Source organism: Chanodichthys erythropterus, chromosome 6 (assembly GCF_024489055.1).
Source record: "Chanodichthys erythropterus isolate Z2021 chromosome 6, ASM2448905v1, whole genome shotgun sequence".
NCBI lineage: Eukaryota > Metazoa > Chordata > Actinopteri > Cypriniformes > Xenocyprididae > Chanodichthys > Chanodichthys erythropterus.
The window spans coordinates 9,784,661-9,803,353 of record NC_090226.1 but is presented as its reverse complement, the minus strand read 5'-3'; the positions used below and the strand labels follow the sequence as shown (position 1 = coordinate 9,803,353).

Genomic DNA, 18,693 nt, shown 5'->3' with positions numbered 1-18,693 from the left:
ATGCATAAACAGGCAATTTTTGGTAAAAAAAATAAATTAAAAATTAAATTATTTATAAATGATTGTAATTAATTATTAAAATTATTTTAAAAATTAACATTAATTAATACAATTAATAATGTAAAGCAATTAAAGGACTCATAAATCTTAATCAGTGTGATAATGATGTCATGTTTTGAAGTACCCACCAGAGTCGAACCAGTTGGAGGTAGAGTTGGGATTGAGTGTCTCAAACCGCACCACCTGATTAAGCTCCATCCCTTTGCTCACAGCTATGCAGATGAGAGGATACTGATGCTCTGGAACCACCAGCATCTCAAACACCTCCAGCGGACACGGCAGGGGGAAGTCTATGCTCTGCAGGGAATGAGTCAATGCTTAATTTGGAACAGCCTGCTTTTGAAAATGCCAAGTAAAGCAATTTTAACCCTCAAGTCCTAAGTAGAAGATCAGCAATTTTAAAAGCTTAAAGGAAACATGAATAGCTAATAATGTGGCCTATATTATATCTCTTTCCACCACCTGTAGTTGTCAAACCTTTTCCGCATGGATTTTAGTGTGATGCTAATGTGCAGGTCACCCTTTAACATTGTTTTGGTGATGGAACCAGTGACACTGGGCTCACCTTGACCAACATGAATTTCTGCATGGACTCCACCCACTCAAAAAGGACAACACTGGACTGAAAGGCACCGCACAGGTACTTGTGACCAGTATAAGGATTCCTCACTGAGAATAAACAAGACAACATATGGAAACAATATACCATATAATACCTTTATTACTTTGCAGACCTTTCACAGCTACATTACACACTACATGAAAGGATAATAGCATAATAGGGGCACTTTAATTCTATGCTTGACATCATCCAAAGTATATATGTTACTGAATTCAGAAATACAGAAAGGAATAAAAGTACGGGATCTGCTCACCTACACAGCACTTCTGACACCCTTTTGTTTCAGGGATCTTATTGGACACTGAGAATTTCCTGAAATTCAAATAAAAATGAAGAATGAAAAATGTACATTTTGGTCACATCCTTACGCACACAAAGAGATCTGAACATTTACCTGGGGATCATTTTGTCAGGAAATCTGTGTGTTGGTATGGCAACAGGGAGTTTCTGCATTTGTCGAGCGTGCTCAAACAGGCCAGACAGACTGTGAGAGTAAAGATGACATGCTTTTCCTGTGGAAACACCCATTTTATTTCAAAACAGAGAAACAGGACAATATCAGGTAACACTTGACATATATAACATGTTACTAAAGTTACTAATCAAGTATTATCACATTATAAGCAGTTCCACACTATCATGTAAAGTGTGTTAAAAAATAAACATAATTCTAAAATTGTAGCAATCTTAAAAAAAAGAAACTAATTCTGACTCATTTGTAATCTGAAAAGCTAAACCTGATATTTTTTAAAGCACAGCTTACCGGATATTGATAGCAGGCTGTTGCTCATGACATACAGCCAAGTACATCTCCTGGGGAAAAGCTGAGAATGACACAAAAATAGCTTTAGTACAAAACAAAAACGACTGACTGAAGAAGCACGCCACACTCAGACAATATACAAATGAGTTTTTCCCAAAACATTTTTAATCCTTTCGTTTTTAAATAAAACAACTTTGTTTTTTAGAAAATTAAACATTTGTTTGAAAAAATAGCATCATACCTGCTCCATGGACGTCTCGTGCAGCTCATTAAGGTTTAAGGTGTAGATACCTTCCTCTGCTCCAAATATTAGATACTGGTCTGAAATGCATAAACAGGGAGGAAGAAAAACATTCAATATTCAGAGGAGATATTATGTAGGCAAAATGAATAGATACAATAACGAACCATGAAATATTAACATTAACACAAATATTAGCCAGATTCAAACTGAGACACATTAACTGAGCTCACCTCGTGTGTCTGGATTGATCCATGAGGTAGCGCAGTGTATTTTTAATGGACAGCCATTAAAGACTTTAGAGAAACATGCTCCCATCTGGACATGAAAATACAACACAATGAATAACTCAGAAGTGGCCAAATTAATCATTGTCAAAGGTTTATATCTAAAGCCGCGCACACACTTAACGATTGTAAGGCCGATTATGAATGTAAATTGATACTTGTAACTGATCGCTCTCAAACGCGTCCAGCCAGAGCCAGTTGCGTTAAGTCGGCGATTACAGTCGGTGTTTAAATTGTGTAAGTATCTGATTAAGTCGAAGGAAACAGTCTTTGTGTGTTGAGCTCAATCTTAGAATATTTCAGCTTGTCATTAAGTGTGTCCCCGGCTTAAGAAAACAAACACCACCATCAAAAAGGTGACATGCACACTATTATGTACGCTTACATGAACTTTTGGAGTTGGAGGGAGACCATTGCTGATGGGCTTCTGTGGGAAAAAAACATATGCATATAAATACAATTGAAGAAAAATAAGAGAATGCAAGTAGATTTAATATATACACCAAGGCTGCATTATTTTATCGAAAATACAATAAAAACAGTAATATTGTGATATATTATTACCTTTTAAAATAATTGTTTTCTATTTAATAAATTTAAAAATGTAATTTAGTCTTGTGATGACAAGCTGAATTTTTAGCATTCATTACTCCAGTCTTCAGTGTCACATGATGCTACAGAAATCATTCTAATATGCTGATTTGCTGCTCAAGAAACATTTCTTATCATCAATGTTGCAAACACAAAACATCAATATTTTGCTGCTTAATTTGTGGAAACAATGACACCATTCAAACATTTGTGGTAAGATGAAAAAAAAAAAGAGAAATTAATACTTTTAATATTGTGTATATTTTGGTTTGTGTGTATTATATATATATTATATATATATATATATATATATATATATATATATATATATATATATATATATATATATATATATATATATATATACACACAAACCAAAAGTTTTTCAGACATTTATGATATTTATTTTACTATTGTGTACAGTGGACTATCAGTAAAACTGATAAATTATTCAGACACTTTGACCTGACCATGTTTTGCTTAAGTGTTATCTGACATAATTAAGATGAAGTATTTCTGACACAGTTTAACTTTGAGATCTTCTTTTAAACTATAGTGAATAAACTGTATTACTATTAATAAATGTAATCTTCAAGGTGTCTGAATAAATTTTGGTTTGTGTATATATATTGCAAACATGTCAAAGATTCATTACCCAGAAACCATAAGTGTTACAAGAATCACTATTTAAATGCAAAGAATCAGAGCCATACTAGAAAATCTTTCTTGTCCTTTGGTATAGGAACAGCAGGGGGCATTGTGGACTGTCTCTCCGTTGAGGGCGAATGTTCAGATGGGCTAATTCCATTGCCTGTGGGTAAGAAAAGATATAGTATGCAGTTTAGTTTCTGTTTATAAATCCTAAAAGCTATGTTTCTTAAAATTGGTATCCAAAAAGAGATGCACACAGAAAGTGTGCTTTAAATGTACATTCACATAAGAAGTTTAATCATTACGATCTAATGTTTTGCATTTACTAAGCTATTGTTGCGATTTGCAGCTACCATACTATGACACAATACAAACTAGACAAGTGTAATGACTCAAAAAGGATGATTGCAACAATGACTGACAGGAGAACAATACTTTGACAAGGAAAAGATTACAAGGGTGGAGTGGGTGATTCATGATGTCTTCTAGTGGGTGTGTGACATTTTCACATGCCAACACCATTGACGCCATTTCTCTTAGAGAGGGAAAGGGGAAGAATGACATGTAATCTCACTACTGGCTGACTAAAGGGACTAATAATGGTTTTAGTGACTGGGGTTGAACTAAGGGAGAGTTGAATTCAACACAGGAGGGGCCTGTCTTACTGTCTCCTTCCTCATTATGATCTTCCTCGTCGTCAAACGAGACCTGCAGCCTCTCGTCGAACTGACTACACATCCCAGCATCCCCCTGGACTTCCCACGGGTCATTTTCTTCCCGACTGGTCTCATTACCTAAACTGCTGAGCTTGGTTGCAGGCAGTCGAGGAGGCGGAGGTCGAGGGGGTACGTTGGTGGATGATCGAGCCGGGCTTTCAGGCCCCGGGCAGCGCTTTATTGTGCCCTGGTTACCGTCATGATCACCAGAAGGGCTTTGATGAGGTCCAGGACTGGGCTTTGGCTGGAAACAGCAGAACAAAATTAGCAACATGCTACCGGCTTTTGTGGGATCAATAGTGTGATTGCTAAAAAAAAAGTGGATGTAAAAAACTGTTGAAGCTGTTTACTGATTTCCAATAAGCTTGCTTCAAGGCAAAAGAACGACTTGGTTGCTCAAAATAAAACTGCTAAATCAAAACAACACCTACCTTTCAAAGTTTTGGGGTAGGTATGATTTTTTAAATGTTTCTTATACTCACCAAGGCTGCATTTATTTCATACAGTATGAATAGTAATATCATGAAATAATATTATGATTTAAAATAACGGTTTTCTATTTTAATATATTTAAAAATATTAAGTATTCCTGTGATGGCAAAGCTGAATTTTCAGTAGCCATTACTGCAGTCTTGAATGTCACATGATCCTTCACAGATCCTCCTAATATGCTGATTTGGCACTCAAGAACAATTTCGAATTATTATCAATGTTGTAAACAATTGTGCGTGCTTCATATTTTTTTTGTACTACAGGATTTTTTGATGAATAGAAAGTTCAAAAGAACAGCATTTATTTGAAATATAAATATTTTGTAACAATGTAAAAGTCTTTACTATCACTTTTCATTGATTTAATGCTGAAAAGTAATGATTTCTTTCAAAAAAAGTAAAAATCCCCAAACCTTTGAATGGTAGTGTAACTTTTAAACAAAAAGGGTTACTAAAAACATGTTATACCACATAACTTGTTTGGATAGTTACCTTGGGAGGAAGTGGTGGGGGGACCTTAGGCCTCATGGTAGAGTTTTTCGTGCTGAGACAAATCAGATATCCAATTAGTTGAGTTACAATGCTACTACAACTAACAAACATAATATGAGGGCATTAACAGGATGTTAATCGACCTCTGTGCTTGGTTTCATCTGACACTGGACCAACAGGGGTACAATAAAGGACAGGAAACAAACAACAAATAAGCATGCAATCAAATGCCCCAGGAATAATTCAACCTATAATGAAAATTCTGTTATTATTTACTCACCCTCATGACATTTCAAACCTCTATGCTGTTATTTTTTTGGTTTCACTTAATTGTGATGGTCCGTTTAACACATTCTGTTGACTATAAGTAACGTTGCACCTACGTGTCTACTAACTCTCATTAGAGTGTTAGTAGAGTGTTAGTAGACTGGTAGAATTAGGGTTAGAATAAGTTGCTTATAGTAATGTCTGTTGGGTGATAATCACAATAAAGAGTCAGCAGATCTATTAATACTCTAATGACAGTTAGGTGACATGTAGTTGCAAAGTTACTTATAGTTAACAGAATGTTCAAAAGGGACCATCAAAATAAAGTGTTACCATTTTTTACAGTGAAACACGAAAGGAGAATTTTTGAATTCCAGAATGAAATGCAGTGCATAAGTGATTTTGACTACTTGCTTGGTGCTTTTTGGAATTTTTTTGGTGGTCACTAATAACAGCAATTATGTTTGGAACATAACGATGAATAAATAATGATAACATTAGTATTTTTGCCTGAACAATTTCTTTAAATGAATAAGAAATCACTAAGAGAGCATGCTATAAGTGTCATGGTAGTAGTTAACTCGCATTTGAACTTGGGAAAATATGACTAAAGTGGCAGTTGGATGAACCACAACATTCTAAAACGCCTGCTAGCCATGGCATTGCTAAATAGAGGGAAAAAGAGACAGTCTGTCCAGTAAGAAAAGAAAACAGATATAAGAATAATTCCCATGGAACTAACAAGGCCATGATACACTGGCAACATTTTCAGGGGACATTGAAAAACAGTATTTGATTTAAAAGAACAGAAGTAAAAAATTTTAAAATACTCATATGAGTCACAAAGGATTACAAAAAAAAAGTCACAGGCACTTGCATCAATAAGTTGCCAGTGCATCATGATCATGAGGTGTTTTATCCTCTAGAGCGTCAGGGAGAAATTGGCTATAGAATTAAAGGAACTTACTGTTGCAATTCATCATCATGATCATCACCATCATCTTCAACCTCATCATCATCCTCCAAATGAGCCTCATGCCCCCTAATGAGGATTGAGAAGGTTGCGGCGCTCAATCATTGAAGATTATCAATTTGAAGCAACACCATTCGACTTCCCATGGGTAAGATTGAATGTTAATGGGCCATTCACATAGGGCATCCTGTGTAGTTTTTAATTGTTAGGGACGTTTTTTTTTTTTTTTTAATTTGAATAAAATGAAAACTAAAAGACTTTCAAATCACATAAGCCAATATTTTTTTCACAAAAGAACATAGATAACAAATATTTAAACTGAGAAATTTTATAATTTTATGCACAAAATGAGCTCATTTCAAATTTAATGCCTGCTATAGGTCTAAAAATAGTTGGGACGGGGGTATGTTTACTATGGTGTAGCATCTCCTCTTCTTTTCAAAACAGTTTGAAGACATCTGAGCATCGAGGTTATGAGTTTCTGGAGTTTTGGTGTTGGAATTTGGTCCCCAATATGGGTTTCCAGCTGCTTAAGTGTTTTTGGTCGTCTTCGATGTATTTTTCTCGATAGGTGAAAGATTTGGACTGCAGGTAGGCCAATTCAGCACCTGAACTCTTCTACGACGAAGCCATGCTGTTGTAATAGTTGCAGTATGTGGTTTTGCACTGTCCTTCTGAAATACACAAGGCCTTCCCTATAGACATCATCTGTTGCTCTAAAACCTTTATATACCTTTCAGCATTCATAGTGCCTTCCAAAACATGCAAGCTGCCCATACCGTATGCACTTATGCACCCCCATACCATCAGAGATGCTGGCTTTTGAACTGAACACTGATAACACACTGGAAGGTCTCCCTCCTCTTTAGCCCGGAGGACACGCCGTCCATGATTTCCAACGAGAATGTCAAATTTGGACTCGTGTGACTATAGAACACTTTTCCACTTTGAAACAGTCCATTTTAAATGAGCCCTGGCCCACAGGACACGATGGAGCTTCTGGATCATGTTCACATATTGCTTCCTTTTTGCATGATACAGCTATAGTTGGCATCTGCAGATGGCACGGCGGATTGTGTTTACTGACAGTGGTTTCTGGAAGTATTCCTGGGTCCATTTAGTAATGTCATTGACACAATCATGCCGACGAGTGATGCAGTGTTGTCTGAGGGCCCGAAGACCACACGCATCCAATAAAAATCTTCGGCCTTGTCCCTTACAGACAGAGATTTCTCCAATTTCTCTGAATCTTTTGATGATGTTATGCACTGTAGATGATGAGATTTGCAAGGCTTTTGCAATATGACATGGAGGAACACGGTTTTTAAAGTATTCTACAGTCTTTTTACGCACTCTTTCACAGCTCTGCCCACTTTACTTCTGAGAGATTCTGCTTCTCTAAAACATCCCTTTTATAGCTAATCATGTTACAGACCTGATATCAATTAACTTAATTAGTTGCTAGATGTTCTCCCAGCTGAATCTTTTCAAAATGTCTTGCTTTTTCAGCCATTTGTTGCCCCCATGCCAACTTTTCTGAGACCTGTAGCAGGCATCAAATTTGAAATGAGCTCATTCAGTGGATAAAAGTGTAAAATTTCTCTGTTTAAACATTTATGTTATCTATGTTCTATTGTGAATAAAATATTGGCTCATGTGATTAGAAAGTCTTTTAGTTTTCATTTTATTCTTCTTTTTATTAAAAAAAATCCCAAAATTTCCGGAATTCGGTTTGTATGTAAATATGCACTAAACAGACTCTTAATGTGACCTTTGTGATCCATCTCATTATTTTTTCAGCATCTCATGCTATGAGTGCCATGTTTTTAAGACACCATACAAAGAAAGTTACATTTTTTGTCTCAAGATGTTCCATTGCTTTTTGAACACAAGAATGCATCCTATGTGAATGAGCTCTTATACATCAAAAGAAAACGCTACTGCAAAGTGAACATTTGTCTGATGATTCAGTGACATTCCCTTTAAAGATGGACTCTTAAACAAAAGTGTGACTAATAACAATCCCAAAGATCAATCTAGAAAATTTCATTTAGAGGGACTAACTGGTTAATTTTCCCCTGAGGAATGGAAAACTAATACTGTGGCAAAAATAACAGATCTCCAACATAGCATTGCCAAGCAAATCAGCCTTTGGTTCCACTCGGACAAGCACAAAAGGGCAAGGTTAGGTCACATCAAATATTGATCAGATGAAAAACCAGCTATGCAGAGAGAGGGGGAGAGAGAGAGAGAGAGAGAGAGAAAGAGAGATGTACGGGTAGAGTTTGACAGAGCAGCAAAAAGATGGAAAGATAGAGAGAGTGAGAGGAAGCCAAAGAAAAGAGAGCTATTAGAGAGCACAGGAGTGAAGGACAAAAAACAAAGAAACGGCATCATACCTCTGTTGCAGCTCCTCTTCAACAGATTTCAAGAGGCTCCTGTAAAGAGAGAATTTAGCAAATGAAAAATGGTAAGTAATAGGTGATTCTTTCAGTGCACAGAGCATGTGGAAACACAGTTTTATAACACATCAAGGGATCCATTAGCTTTCATTGATTTAAGACTAAATAAACAGACATTTACTGATAATTTGTCTCTGATGACACTGGGAAACTGTCCAATGCTTGGTTGTTAAATTTTAAGAGAATGTCTGCTTCCGACTGTCTAGAAGTTGTTTATCTACACTGCACTTCAATTATTGAACAGTAAGGTTTTCTGGACTAAAAGGGATTTAAAATAACAGAAAAAATCAGTAGAAAAAAAACTAGCTTCGCATTTTCTCAAAAAAACTCCAGTTCCCGCAAGGTGGTGTGGTATAAATTCCTCTACGCACCTGACTTAAGCTAACCGGGATGTCTGCACTTCGTCACCCTAGGCGTCTCCGCTTTGACACCTGCTTCGAGTCGGACAACATCTCATCCCTTATAAACACTAACACTTGGTATTAAGATCTTTAGTGTTCCACTAACCTGCTGCGCAGCAGTAAAAAGAGACTCCTGACAATGCCTTCAAATGCTTCTGACCAACTGATCTCAGACCAATTTCAGAGAAAATCCCACAGTTTTTATAAGAAAGGAACATGGTAAAGGTGACAATTCATTACATCATTTTCCTCCAACTTGATTGGTTCTATATACGTATAATTCTTTGTTACTAGGTAGGGGCAAATCTGGATACCTCAATCACGAAGTTGGACATACATAACAAAACTGGAAACCTGTCTAGTTTTATTTCTCCTTTTGTTATTTTTAGACACACAGTCATTCTGGCGTTAGAGAGATACAGTATCAAAATTTTATCCCTATAAGGAAAGAAATGTTAGTTATGATTAATTAAAATTAAAGTTAAAATTAAAATTTCTTCCACAGCGGCAAAAGAAGTTTTAGGTTTTATGCATCAATAAAATGCTGCATCAGAGAAACACACTGCATGTCTTAGTATTCATTCTGGTGCCACAAAGAACAACTAACTAATCACAATTCAGCATTTAAATAAATTTAAAATTCAACTCCAGTCATATCAGATCCTGGAAAAATCTGTTTTATTCTACATAAGGTGGGTCCACCCTCATGGTGGTGGCCATTTTGAAATTCAATGACCAACTATATAGACCCCTTAATCGCCTACGTCACTGTGACGTCACCGCTCTAGCTGGAGGCAAAACATAAATAAGAACTCATAGCAGGCGCGCTAAAAGTTTGAGGTTTTGACTTTAAAATGTCGTCTTGTTGTGTTTTTGGCTGCCAGAATAGAAGGAACAGGACTTTTGGTTCAAAACTAAAGTTTTACCAGATCCCGGCAGACATTCCTTCACAGAAATCAAAAAGATAATTGTGGTTGAATGCAATACGGCGTACAGACTGGATGGAGACGATCATAAATAATACCATATCAGGTAAAATAATCAATGCATATGCAATGGTGTGTTGGTTTTATCTAGTACAAATCAGCATGTTTCTGTTTTATAGGTGAAGTCGCCAACTTTCAGCGCACTTAAATGTTAAACAAACATACAGCGATAGATGTGTGTGCCATCCTTTGAATGGTCTCTTAAAATAATCCACATTGCTAGCCATAATCATAGTTAGCCCAGCGTTAGGTTACATTACACAATAAGCTTTGACAAAATTCCCCAAACCACCCGAAAGTAATTCATATGTTGTCTAGGAAATATCCAAAACTTAAGTTAATTTACAAAAAGTCAGTGACTGTACATATTCGGACAGTTCTGAACCTTCATCTGCATCTATGTTTAATAAATCCCTCCTAAAACATGCTAGCTTACGCTTTTCAACATTGAGTCCAGCGTCTCTTTTTGCCTCCAGCTAAGCCCCGCCCACCAGGAAACGTTGCAATGTTTACAAACTTTTAAGGGGTCTATACTACACACTTTAATCTCAGTACTGCCCTATTCTCAGGCACTTTTTGAATAAAAATTTGGTAGACAAATATATATATATATATTCTACTACAATTTTTTACTAGTTACCCAACTTTTGCATGATTTCTCCTCCACACCAATAGGTGGCAGTATAACGGATCAATGGCGTATCTGGCATTAAAAAACTGTTCCAGAATTGGATGCTGCCGCAGTGTTGCCAATTGGGCTACATTAACACTATTGCCGCGGGTTGTTTTTTTATGTACACGGGTTGATGCGACCACAAATAACATGATATTTAGCTACTGGAATGTGAATTTTACCAAGGGAGACACACCAAAAACGTGGATTTTACCCGCTGGAATGCGATTTTTGAGTAGCAATTGGGCGGGATTTGTTGTGAAAACTGCAGCATAGGGATGGCACTTAATATCCTTAATAGAATAATTTTAATACATTTCTGTACTTTATATTTACGATTATTACACGTTTGCCATATTTAAAATACAGCACAACTACTTGCATCTTAAAAACATTAAGAACATTTAAAATAAATTAATATGGTAACATGTATTATTTATGCCATTATGTCTCCCTACCTCAGAGCCAAGAGTTGCCTTCTCATTTAATTGTATTCAACAACCAAGAGAGCACTGGCCCTGGACCATTCATCCTGACAATACTATTCCACTATTCTAGTTACATTTTCCATCATTAACCAAACAGAGGCTGATTACTGCAGCTGCACATGGAGCTGACTAACCGAGAGCGGATGAGAGCTCATATACGGTGAATTGTGACACTGAGGGGGTGTCTCTCAAAGTGCTCGGGACCCATCTGTTGACAAGAGCTGAGAGCAACACCTCCGAGCACATGCAAAGGCGCTCACACAAACACAGAGGGAATGGTTTCACTGCCACTCCATCTGGTGTACTCGACCTTCTGTTCACTATATGGCGAAGACAGTCAACAATGCACAGGGTGTGTGTATTTTAAAAGAACGACAGTCACACAGATCATACATAAGCAACCTGAAACAAAGTGTCACACTAATGAGACAGCAATGTCAGGTGTGAGATAAATGGATGTACAGACAAACACACATGCACCATGAACAAACCATGCATGTGTCTTTGGAATCTTATGAATGCAGTCAAATATTCAGAGATATACATATATATGTAATTGGTACATTTCATTTTTATTGTCTGAATCCTGATTTTTTTTTGTTGCAGCAATAAAGCGTTGTGAAACAGTGTGAAACAGTGTGACATGTTCTGAAACGTACTTATTTCCTCCCATGATGGAGCCTTTAGGGGATCCTTGCCCATAATCCATCTGTAAATCCTGAAAAAAAAAGAAAAAAGAAGTCATATAGAGTATATCTTCATCTTACGCTTCAAAACATGCGGAATGCAGGTATGTTTACACAGAGCTTCAAAAAGATGCATGAAAAGAGAACATGAATAATAAGACCTGCATGACATGGCGATGACACATCAGAATCAGGAATTATGAACTCTTTGTTCGTAATTAGTGTTGTTTACTATTATTAATCCACACATGCAGTTTCATAATGTTTTTTTGCACTTTCAAGGTATATTAGTGAGTGAAAACGATGGAAGAGATGAGTGTATTAGCTCTACACTATTAGCAAGCAAGCACACATCTTGCCACAATCATCTTTGTTTTATTAGATGTTTTCCTTTTTTGGGCTTTGTTATCACAAAAGATAATCTGAAGAAAGTTTTCATAATTCATTGAAAGTCAATGGGGTCTAAACAACATTGACTACCATTGTATGCACAAACAACACAGGCATTTTTTAAAATGTCATCTTTTGTGTTCCACAGAGATAAAAGAGGCATACAGGTTTTAAATGATGCAATACATTTTTGTGTGAACTATTGCTTTCAGGTTTAAAACCATTTTAGTTCCAATTTAACAAACATTAAATCACATCTTTACAGTACAAAGAGAAAACGTGCAGCTTTATTCACATGCAAGATTGACAGGTTGGATACACCTAGACAGAACACCTGTCTTTTTAATACTGAAAAACTTTAGTTCTTGCTTTTTGTGATGAAGTACAATTAGAAATGTTGATTTAACAAGATATGGAAAGGAATGAATTCATACCGCTCACAATGTACTCCTAATTAGAGCATTGTGGGTGGACTGGGCCATGTGCTATCTCTCCTCCCACTCGTCAATATGATCATTCAAGCAGGCAATGACTTGAAATAACTTCATGAATTAATAGAATTATAAAACAGAGGGAGTATCTATTAAATACAGCACCTTAGGCATTGAAAAAGTGGAATGTGAGGATTATTTCAGGAATAAGATGTTGTTTTAACCTAATGTCTATCTGTGGCATACTCTCGATTACCACAACAATTTCAGCTCACCCCTACATGGAGGAAATGTGTTTACAGTAAATAATCTAATCTTATAATGGAAGCTAGCTGGGAAACTAATGTAATTTTAACACATCATGAACAGCTGAAAAAGTAAACAAGGTTAATTTAGCCTGGTGTCCAGGAAAGGACATTGAAGGGATCTGTAACAAATAACCAAATGTTATTCAAGACAAGTAGTTCCAACTAAAATCTGAAGTCCCCCTGTGGTGAAAATCAAGTTTTTAATATTGTTTATATGTCTATGTGGTGTTTTTAATGTGCTTTAAGACAAACCATGTGCAAATTCATAAGTCAACACCATTGCTGAGTATTTTCTCCTTAAAACTGCAGTGAACCAAAGACTAGTGATGTGTCGTGAACGATTCGTTCATTTTGAACGAATCTTTAATGTGACTCGGGAAGAACGAGTCGTCTCGGGGGGAGTGATTCGTTCAGTCGCGCATGTGCAATATTCTACAGGTTCTGTACTGCTAGTAGTAGTTCACCTGATGATTCAATTGATTAGTTCATTTCATGAGTCTTTCTGGTTTTTGAGTCGTCCCTTAATCATGTGACAGACCCATACACTAAACCAATGCATTCTGAGCCGGAAAGAGAATTGATTAGTTCTTTTTATGAGTCTTTCAGGTTTTTGAGTCATTCCTTAATCACGTGACAGACCCATACGCTATGCTGTGTGACCCAAGCACATTATATTTATTAGTAAATAACGTTAACTCTCCAGTTTTGTTTGAGATTGTGTTACAACTGTTAAAGCTGAAGTTATCATAACCTTGATGTCTTAAACTAACATTAATAATTCAAATTCAAAATGTTATTTCCTTTTAATTTATGTCATTATGTCCTTTTTGAGCAATCTTCTTATACATATATTAGACCAATATGTCAAGTCTGCCTAGGAAAAGCAATTATTATAACAGCAAACTCAAAATTGGCGTAAAAATGAACAAACTAGGCTATAAATACTTTGTATTGTAGGCTTAGATTATTATATTATTATATAGCCTAGTGTTTATTCAGATAGACAGTCAAAAAAATAAATTAATCAATATTTTATTTATAACAGGGCTTTATTTATTTATAATAACACACCACAGATCCTCAAGAAACAGTAACAAAAACAGTGACAGAAATGTCAGAAATAGCGTATGGGTCTGTCACGTGATTAAGGAACGACTCAAAAACCCGAAAGACTCATAAAAAGAACTAATCAATTCTCTTTGCGGCTCAGACTGCATTGGTTTAGCATGGGACTGCCTGTCACGTCATTAAAGGAACACTCCACTTTTTTTGAAAATAGGCTAATTTTCCAACTCCCCTAGAGTTAAACAGTTGAGTTTTACCGTTTTCAAATCCATTCAGCCGATCTCCGGTTCTGGCGGTACCACTTTTAGCATAGCTTAGCAAAGTTCATTGAATCTGATTAGACCGTTAGCATCGCGCTTAAAAATCACCAAAGAGTTTTGCTATTTTTCCTATTTAAAACTTGACACTTCTGTAGTTAAATCGTGTACTAAGACCGACGGAAAATAAAAGTTGTGATTTTCTAGGCTGATATGGCTAGGAACTATACTCTCATTCAGGCGTAATAGTCAAGGAACTTTGCTGCCGTTCCATGGCTGCAGCAGTGCAATGATATTACGCAGCACCTGTGAGCCCCTGTTTGCACAGGGAACGTGCCTTGCAACCACAGAGACGTTTGTGAGAGACGCTGCGTAATATCATTGCACTGCTGCAGCCATGGAACGGCAGCAAAGTTCCTTGATTATTACGCCTGAATGAAAGTATAGTTCCTAGCCATATCAGCCTAGAAAATTGCAAATTTTCATTTTCTGTCGGTCTTAGTACACGATTTAACTACAGAAGAGTCAAGTTTTAAATAGGAAAAATATCAAAACTCTTTGGTCATTTTTAAGCGCAATGCTAACGGTCTAATCAAATTCAATGAACTATGCTAAGCTATGCTAAAAGTGGTACCGCCAGAACCGGAGATCGGCTGGATGGATTTGAAAACGGTAAAACTCTAGGGGAGTTGGAAAATGAGCCTATTTTCAAAAAAAGTGGAGTGTTCCTTTAAGGAATGACTTAAACCCGAAGACTTGTCAGACAAGAGGTGAGGTGAGCTTAATCAGCTTGTCATAAACTGAAGACCCAGGTAAAGAATGAATTAATCATTTCTGAATCTTATAGCATTGCAGTTTTGTATTGTTTGTAGTGGGATCAACGTTTGCATAAGTAGTAGATGTGTTGGGGAAGTAACACGTAACATTTTAATTACATTTTGCTAAAATGAACGAAATGACTCGAAAAAAGATTCGTTCATTTTGTTGAGCGAGACTCAAAAGTCAGAGTCGGTAAAATGATCCGAACTTCCCATCACTACCAAAGACAGTCTCAAAACCACGGTTTGAAATCGCTGGTGTTTCCTACGCCACAAACTACCCTGTAACCAATCACATCAATGTGTGATCGTCAATGAGTGGATCTCTGAGCTGCTGTGAGTGGGGGTGGGGCTAATTTGCATATTCAGAGAACCGCATATACTAAATGAGGCAAGGGTGTAGAGTTACATTCAAGGTATTTTAAGGCATGAAGACATTTTTTTTTAAGAAAAAAAAAGTTTAAATATGTCATTTTGGTGATCAAAGATGAGTTTAAAGGGATACAGTTATTGACTACAGGGGGACTTTAAAAATATACTATTTAAATTATTATTACTATTATTATTAAATTAAAATAAATGTATAATATTGTATTTATTTTCAAGTTTTGCATAAATTTCAATGCCTAATTCAGTTAAATTTATTCTGATAATATAATTTGTAAAAATTGCGAATAGAACCATTCTGACTAAGTGGTCTCAGACTTTTATACCTAAATATATGCACTGAAGTAGTTACAATGGATCCGTGCGAAAGCTGAAAAATGCCTTCAGAGGAAAGCATCAAGACACATCCAAATCCAATGTTAACTTCACTTCCTGTCTCCTGAGATATCTTCATCTAATCAATTTTTGATCGATCCTTTGACATCCCTCAATCCTGTGCATTTCTTTCTTCGACAGTTAAGCTAAAAAAGAAAGATGGTGTCTGAAAGTTGCAGTTGGTGGTCAGTTTGTCTGTAAATGTAAATTTTTTACCAATGTTTTCTACTTTTGATGTCATTAGTATTGTGGTAAATAAATACTTGCATAGTTATCACCAAAAGCTTGCTCTTTTTTGTTGTAGATCATGAAACCGTTACACTGCCTCAGAATTCTGAAATCAGTTTTGTGAGGTACCTTTGTAAACGTTTCCTGCAAAGTCATTGCCTGACAGGGCAGCCAGGCAACAAGTCAGCTGCCTAAGCTTTTGAATGCAGCCAATATTTCACAAATGAGGAAAATAGACATCAGGTCCAAAAAAGATCCAGAATATTAATTTAAGGGAAACGCTATGTCTTATTTTTTGAGGGAAGTTGGCTACAGTGCTTCATCCATAACATTCTGGCAGAAGATTTGCTATAAAAATCAGGTCACTGATTAAACCCGAGAACCTTCTCTCCCCTTTAATTTTTTCTTTCCTTTTGCTCTCTCTCTCTCTCTTTGGAATACAGCTTTCAGCCATGCAAAACCTCATTGATTTTGCCCTACAGATTACCAAACCAAATTTCCTTTACGCAGCAAACTGTCATATCCTTATTCGCTGGTTGCCTTTCTGCTGATGGGAGACTTTTCAGTAAGAGTGATGGAGAGAGACAGGATGGAAGAGTAAAAGCTAACAGAACATTCCCAGACTATCCGCTTCACTGCTTCTGTCACCGCCTTCTTTCATCTCTCTCCCTTTGGTTTCTTCATATGCAGTCAAACTCAACGATTCCAAGCATGTGATTCGCTGTGCCAACTCAGTGCGTGGGCTTCAGACCAGATGGATGAGGTGTCACTCAAGAAAGCCTCAAAAATTCAAAAAGTTGAAAAAGTGAAAAACGTTTCTTTGCAGAAGCATAAACATGTGATGCTTTTTAAAACTTGGCTAACTATGCAACATCACTCTCCAATACTTCCCGGTCACTAATAAAATAAATAGCTAAAAGGACAGAAGTAGTATCCACAACCCTAAGAAGGATGTGTAAAAACATTTAGGCCAACTTTTCAATCCCTACTAAATTAACTCAGTGTCATAAGTATCTTGTCACCTAGTTTGAGAAGCCAAATGAATTTTGTTTTAATAGGTCATATTAAAAAATATGCTATTTTATATATATTAAATATAAATAATATACATAAATAAGAATATATTATATATATTTATACAACAGTTTGTTTTGGTTGTCGAATCACTGAACCGATTCGTAAAGCTCTGAAGCACTGTTTTGAAATCGGCCCATCACTATATTGCTGAAAAGTCATAATTTTGTTTTTTTGGTGCACAAAAAGTATTCTCGTCACTTTCTAATATTAAGATAGAACCACTGAAGTCACATTAACTGTTTTAAATATGTTTTTAGTACCTTTATGGATCTTGAGTTACAATGGCTTTGCTGTCTATAGAGGCCTCACTGAGCCATCGGATTTAATCAAAATACCAGTATCGCCACAGGAACCATTTCACCGCTGTCAGCCTTCTCACAGCGAGTGTCATGGCGGACAAGCAAACCCACCATATTTTTACTACTGATACTACTGTTACAGTGGCATGAAAAAGTATGTAAACCCCTTGCAGAATCTGTGAAAATGAGAATTATTTTAATAAAATAAGAGGGATAATAAAAAATGCAAGTTAGTTTTTGTTTAGTACTGTCCTGAGTAAGATATTTTACATAAAACATGTTTGCATTTACTTCACAAGACAAAACAATAGCTGACTTTATTAAAATAACCCCATTCATAAGTATGTGAACCATTGATTCTCAATACTGTGTGTGGTTACCTGATGATCTACGACTGTTTTTATGTTTTGTGATGATTGTTCGTGAGTCTCTTGTTTGTCCTGAGCAGTTAAACTGAGCTCTGTTCTTCAGAAAAATCCTCCAGGTCCTGCAGATTCATCAGTTTTCAAGCATTTTTGCATATTTGAACCCTTTCCAGCAGTGACTGTAGGATTTTGAGATCTGTGTTTTCATACTGAGGACAACTGAGAGACTCAAACACAACTATTAAAAAAGGTTCAAACATTCACTGATGCTCCAGAAGGAAACACGATGCATTAAGAGTCGGGGTGAAAACTTTTGAACAGGATGAAGATGTCACAATTTCTCTTATTTTGTTTAAATATCATTGTTTTTCATTTAGTACTGCCCTTCGGAACCAACAGAAGATACTTGCATGTTTCCCAGCAGAAAAATTAAGTACAATTTACCTTGATATTTGAATTCAAAAGTTTTCACCCCTCGGCTCTTAATGCATCGTGTTTCCTTCTGGAGCATCAGTGAATGTTTGAACCTTTTTTAATAGTTGTGTTTGAGTCCCTCAATTGTCCTCAGTGTGAAAAGATGAATCTCAAAATCATACAGCCACTGCTGGAAAGGGTTCAAATATGCAAAAATGCTTGAAAACGGATGAATCTGCAGGACCTGGAGGATTTTTCTGAAGAACAGAGCTCAGTTTAACTGCTCAGGACAAACAAGAGACTCATGAACAACCATCACAAAACAAAAAAAACAGTCGTGGATCATCAGACATTAAGAATCAATGGATCATATACTTATGAATGGGGTTATTTTAATAAATTCAGCTATTGTTTTGTCTTGTGAACTAA

At 36.3% G+C, this 18,693-nt stretch overlaps 1 protein-coding gene across 5 annotated transcripts in view; it reads right to left on the bottom strand.

The window, feature by feature from the left end:
- The window catches only part of map4k3a (mitogen-activated protein kinase kinase kinase kinase 3a), a 75,353-nt gene that overhangs the window by 4,185 nt on the left and 52,475 nt on the right, over positions 1–18,693 (bottom strand). For 4 of the 5 annotated variants that reach the window (XM_067387984.1, XM_067387986.1, XM_067387987.1 and 1 more), the window contains 14 exons: positions 11,824–11,882; positions 8,554–8,592; positions 6,149–6,223; positions 4,915–4,966; positions 4,010–4,175; positions 3,278–3,375; positions 2,359–2,400; positions 1,920–2,004; positions 1,687–1,766; positions 1,446–1,506; positions 1,077–1,194; positions 936–994; positions 626–729; positions 189–357 (listed from right to left, as the gene is read on the bottom strand). In XM_067387984.1, the coding sequence (XP_067244085.1) occupies positions 189–357; positions 626–729; positions 936–994; positions 1,077–1,194; positions 1,446–1,506; positions 1,687–1,766; positions 1,920–2,004; positions 2,359–2,400; positions 3,278–3,375; positions 4,010–4,175; positions 4,915–4,966; positions 6,149–6,223; positions 8,554–8,592; positions 11,824–11,882 (1,207 nt within the window). The remainder of the gene's footprint in view (positions 1–188; positions 358–625; positions 730–935; positions 995–1,076; positions 1,195–1,445; positions 1,507–1,686; positions 1,767–1,919; positions 2,005–2,358; positions 2,401–3,277; positions 3,376–4,009; positions 4,176–4,914; positions 4,967–6,148; positions 6,224–8,553; positions 8,593–11,823; positions 11,883–18,693) is intronic. The other variant, XM_067387985.1, reaches the window with a different exon arrangement.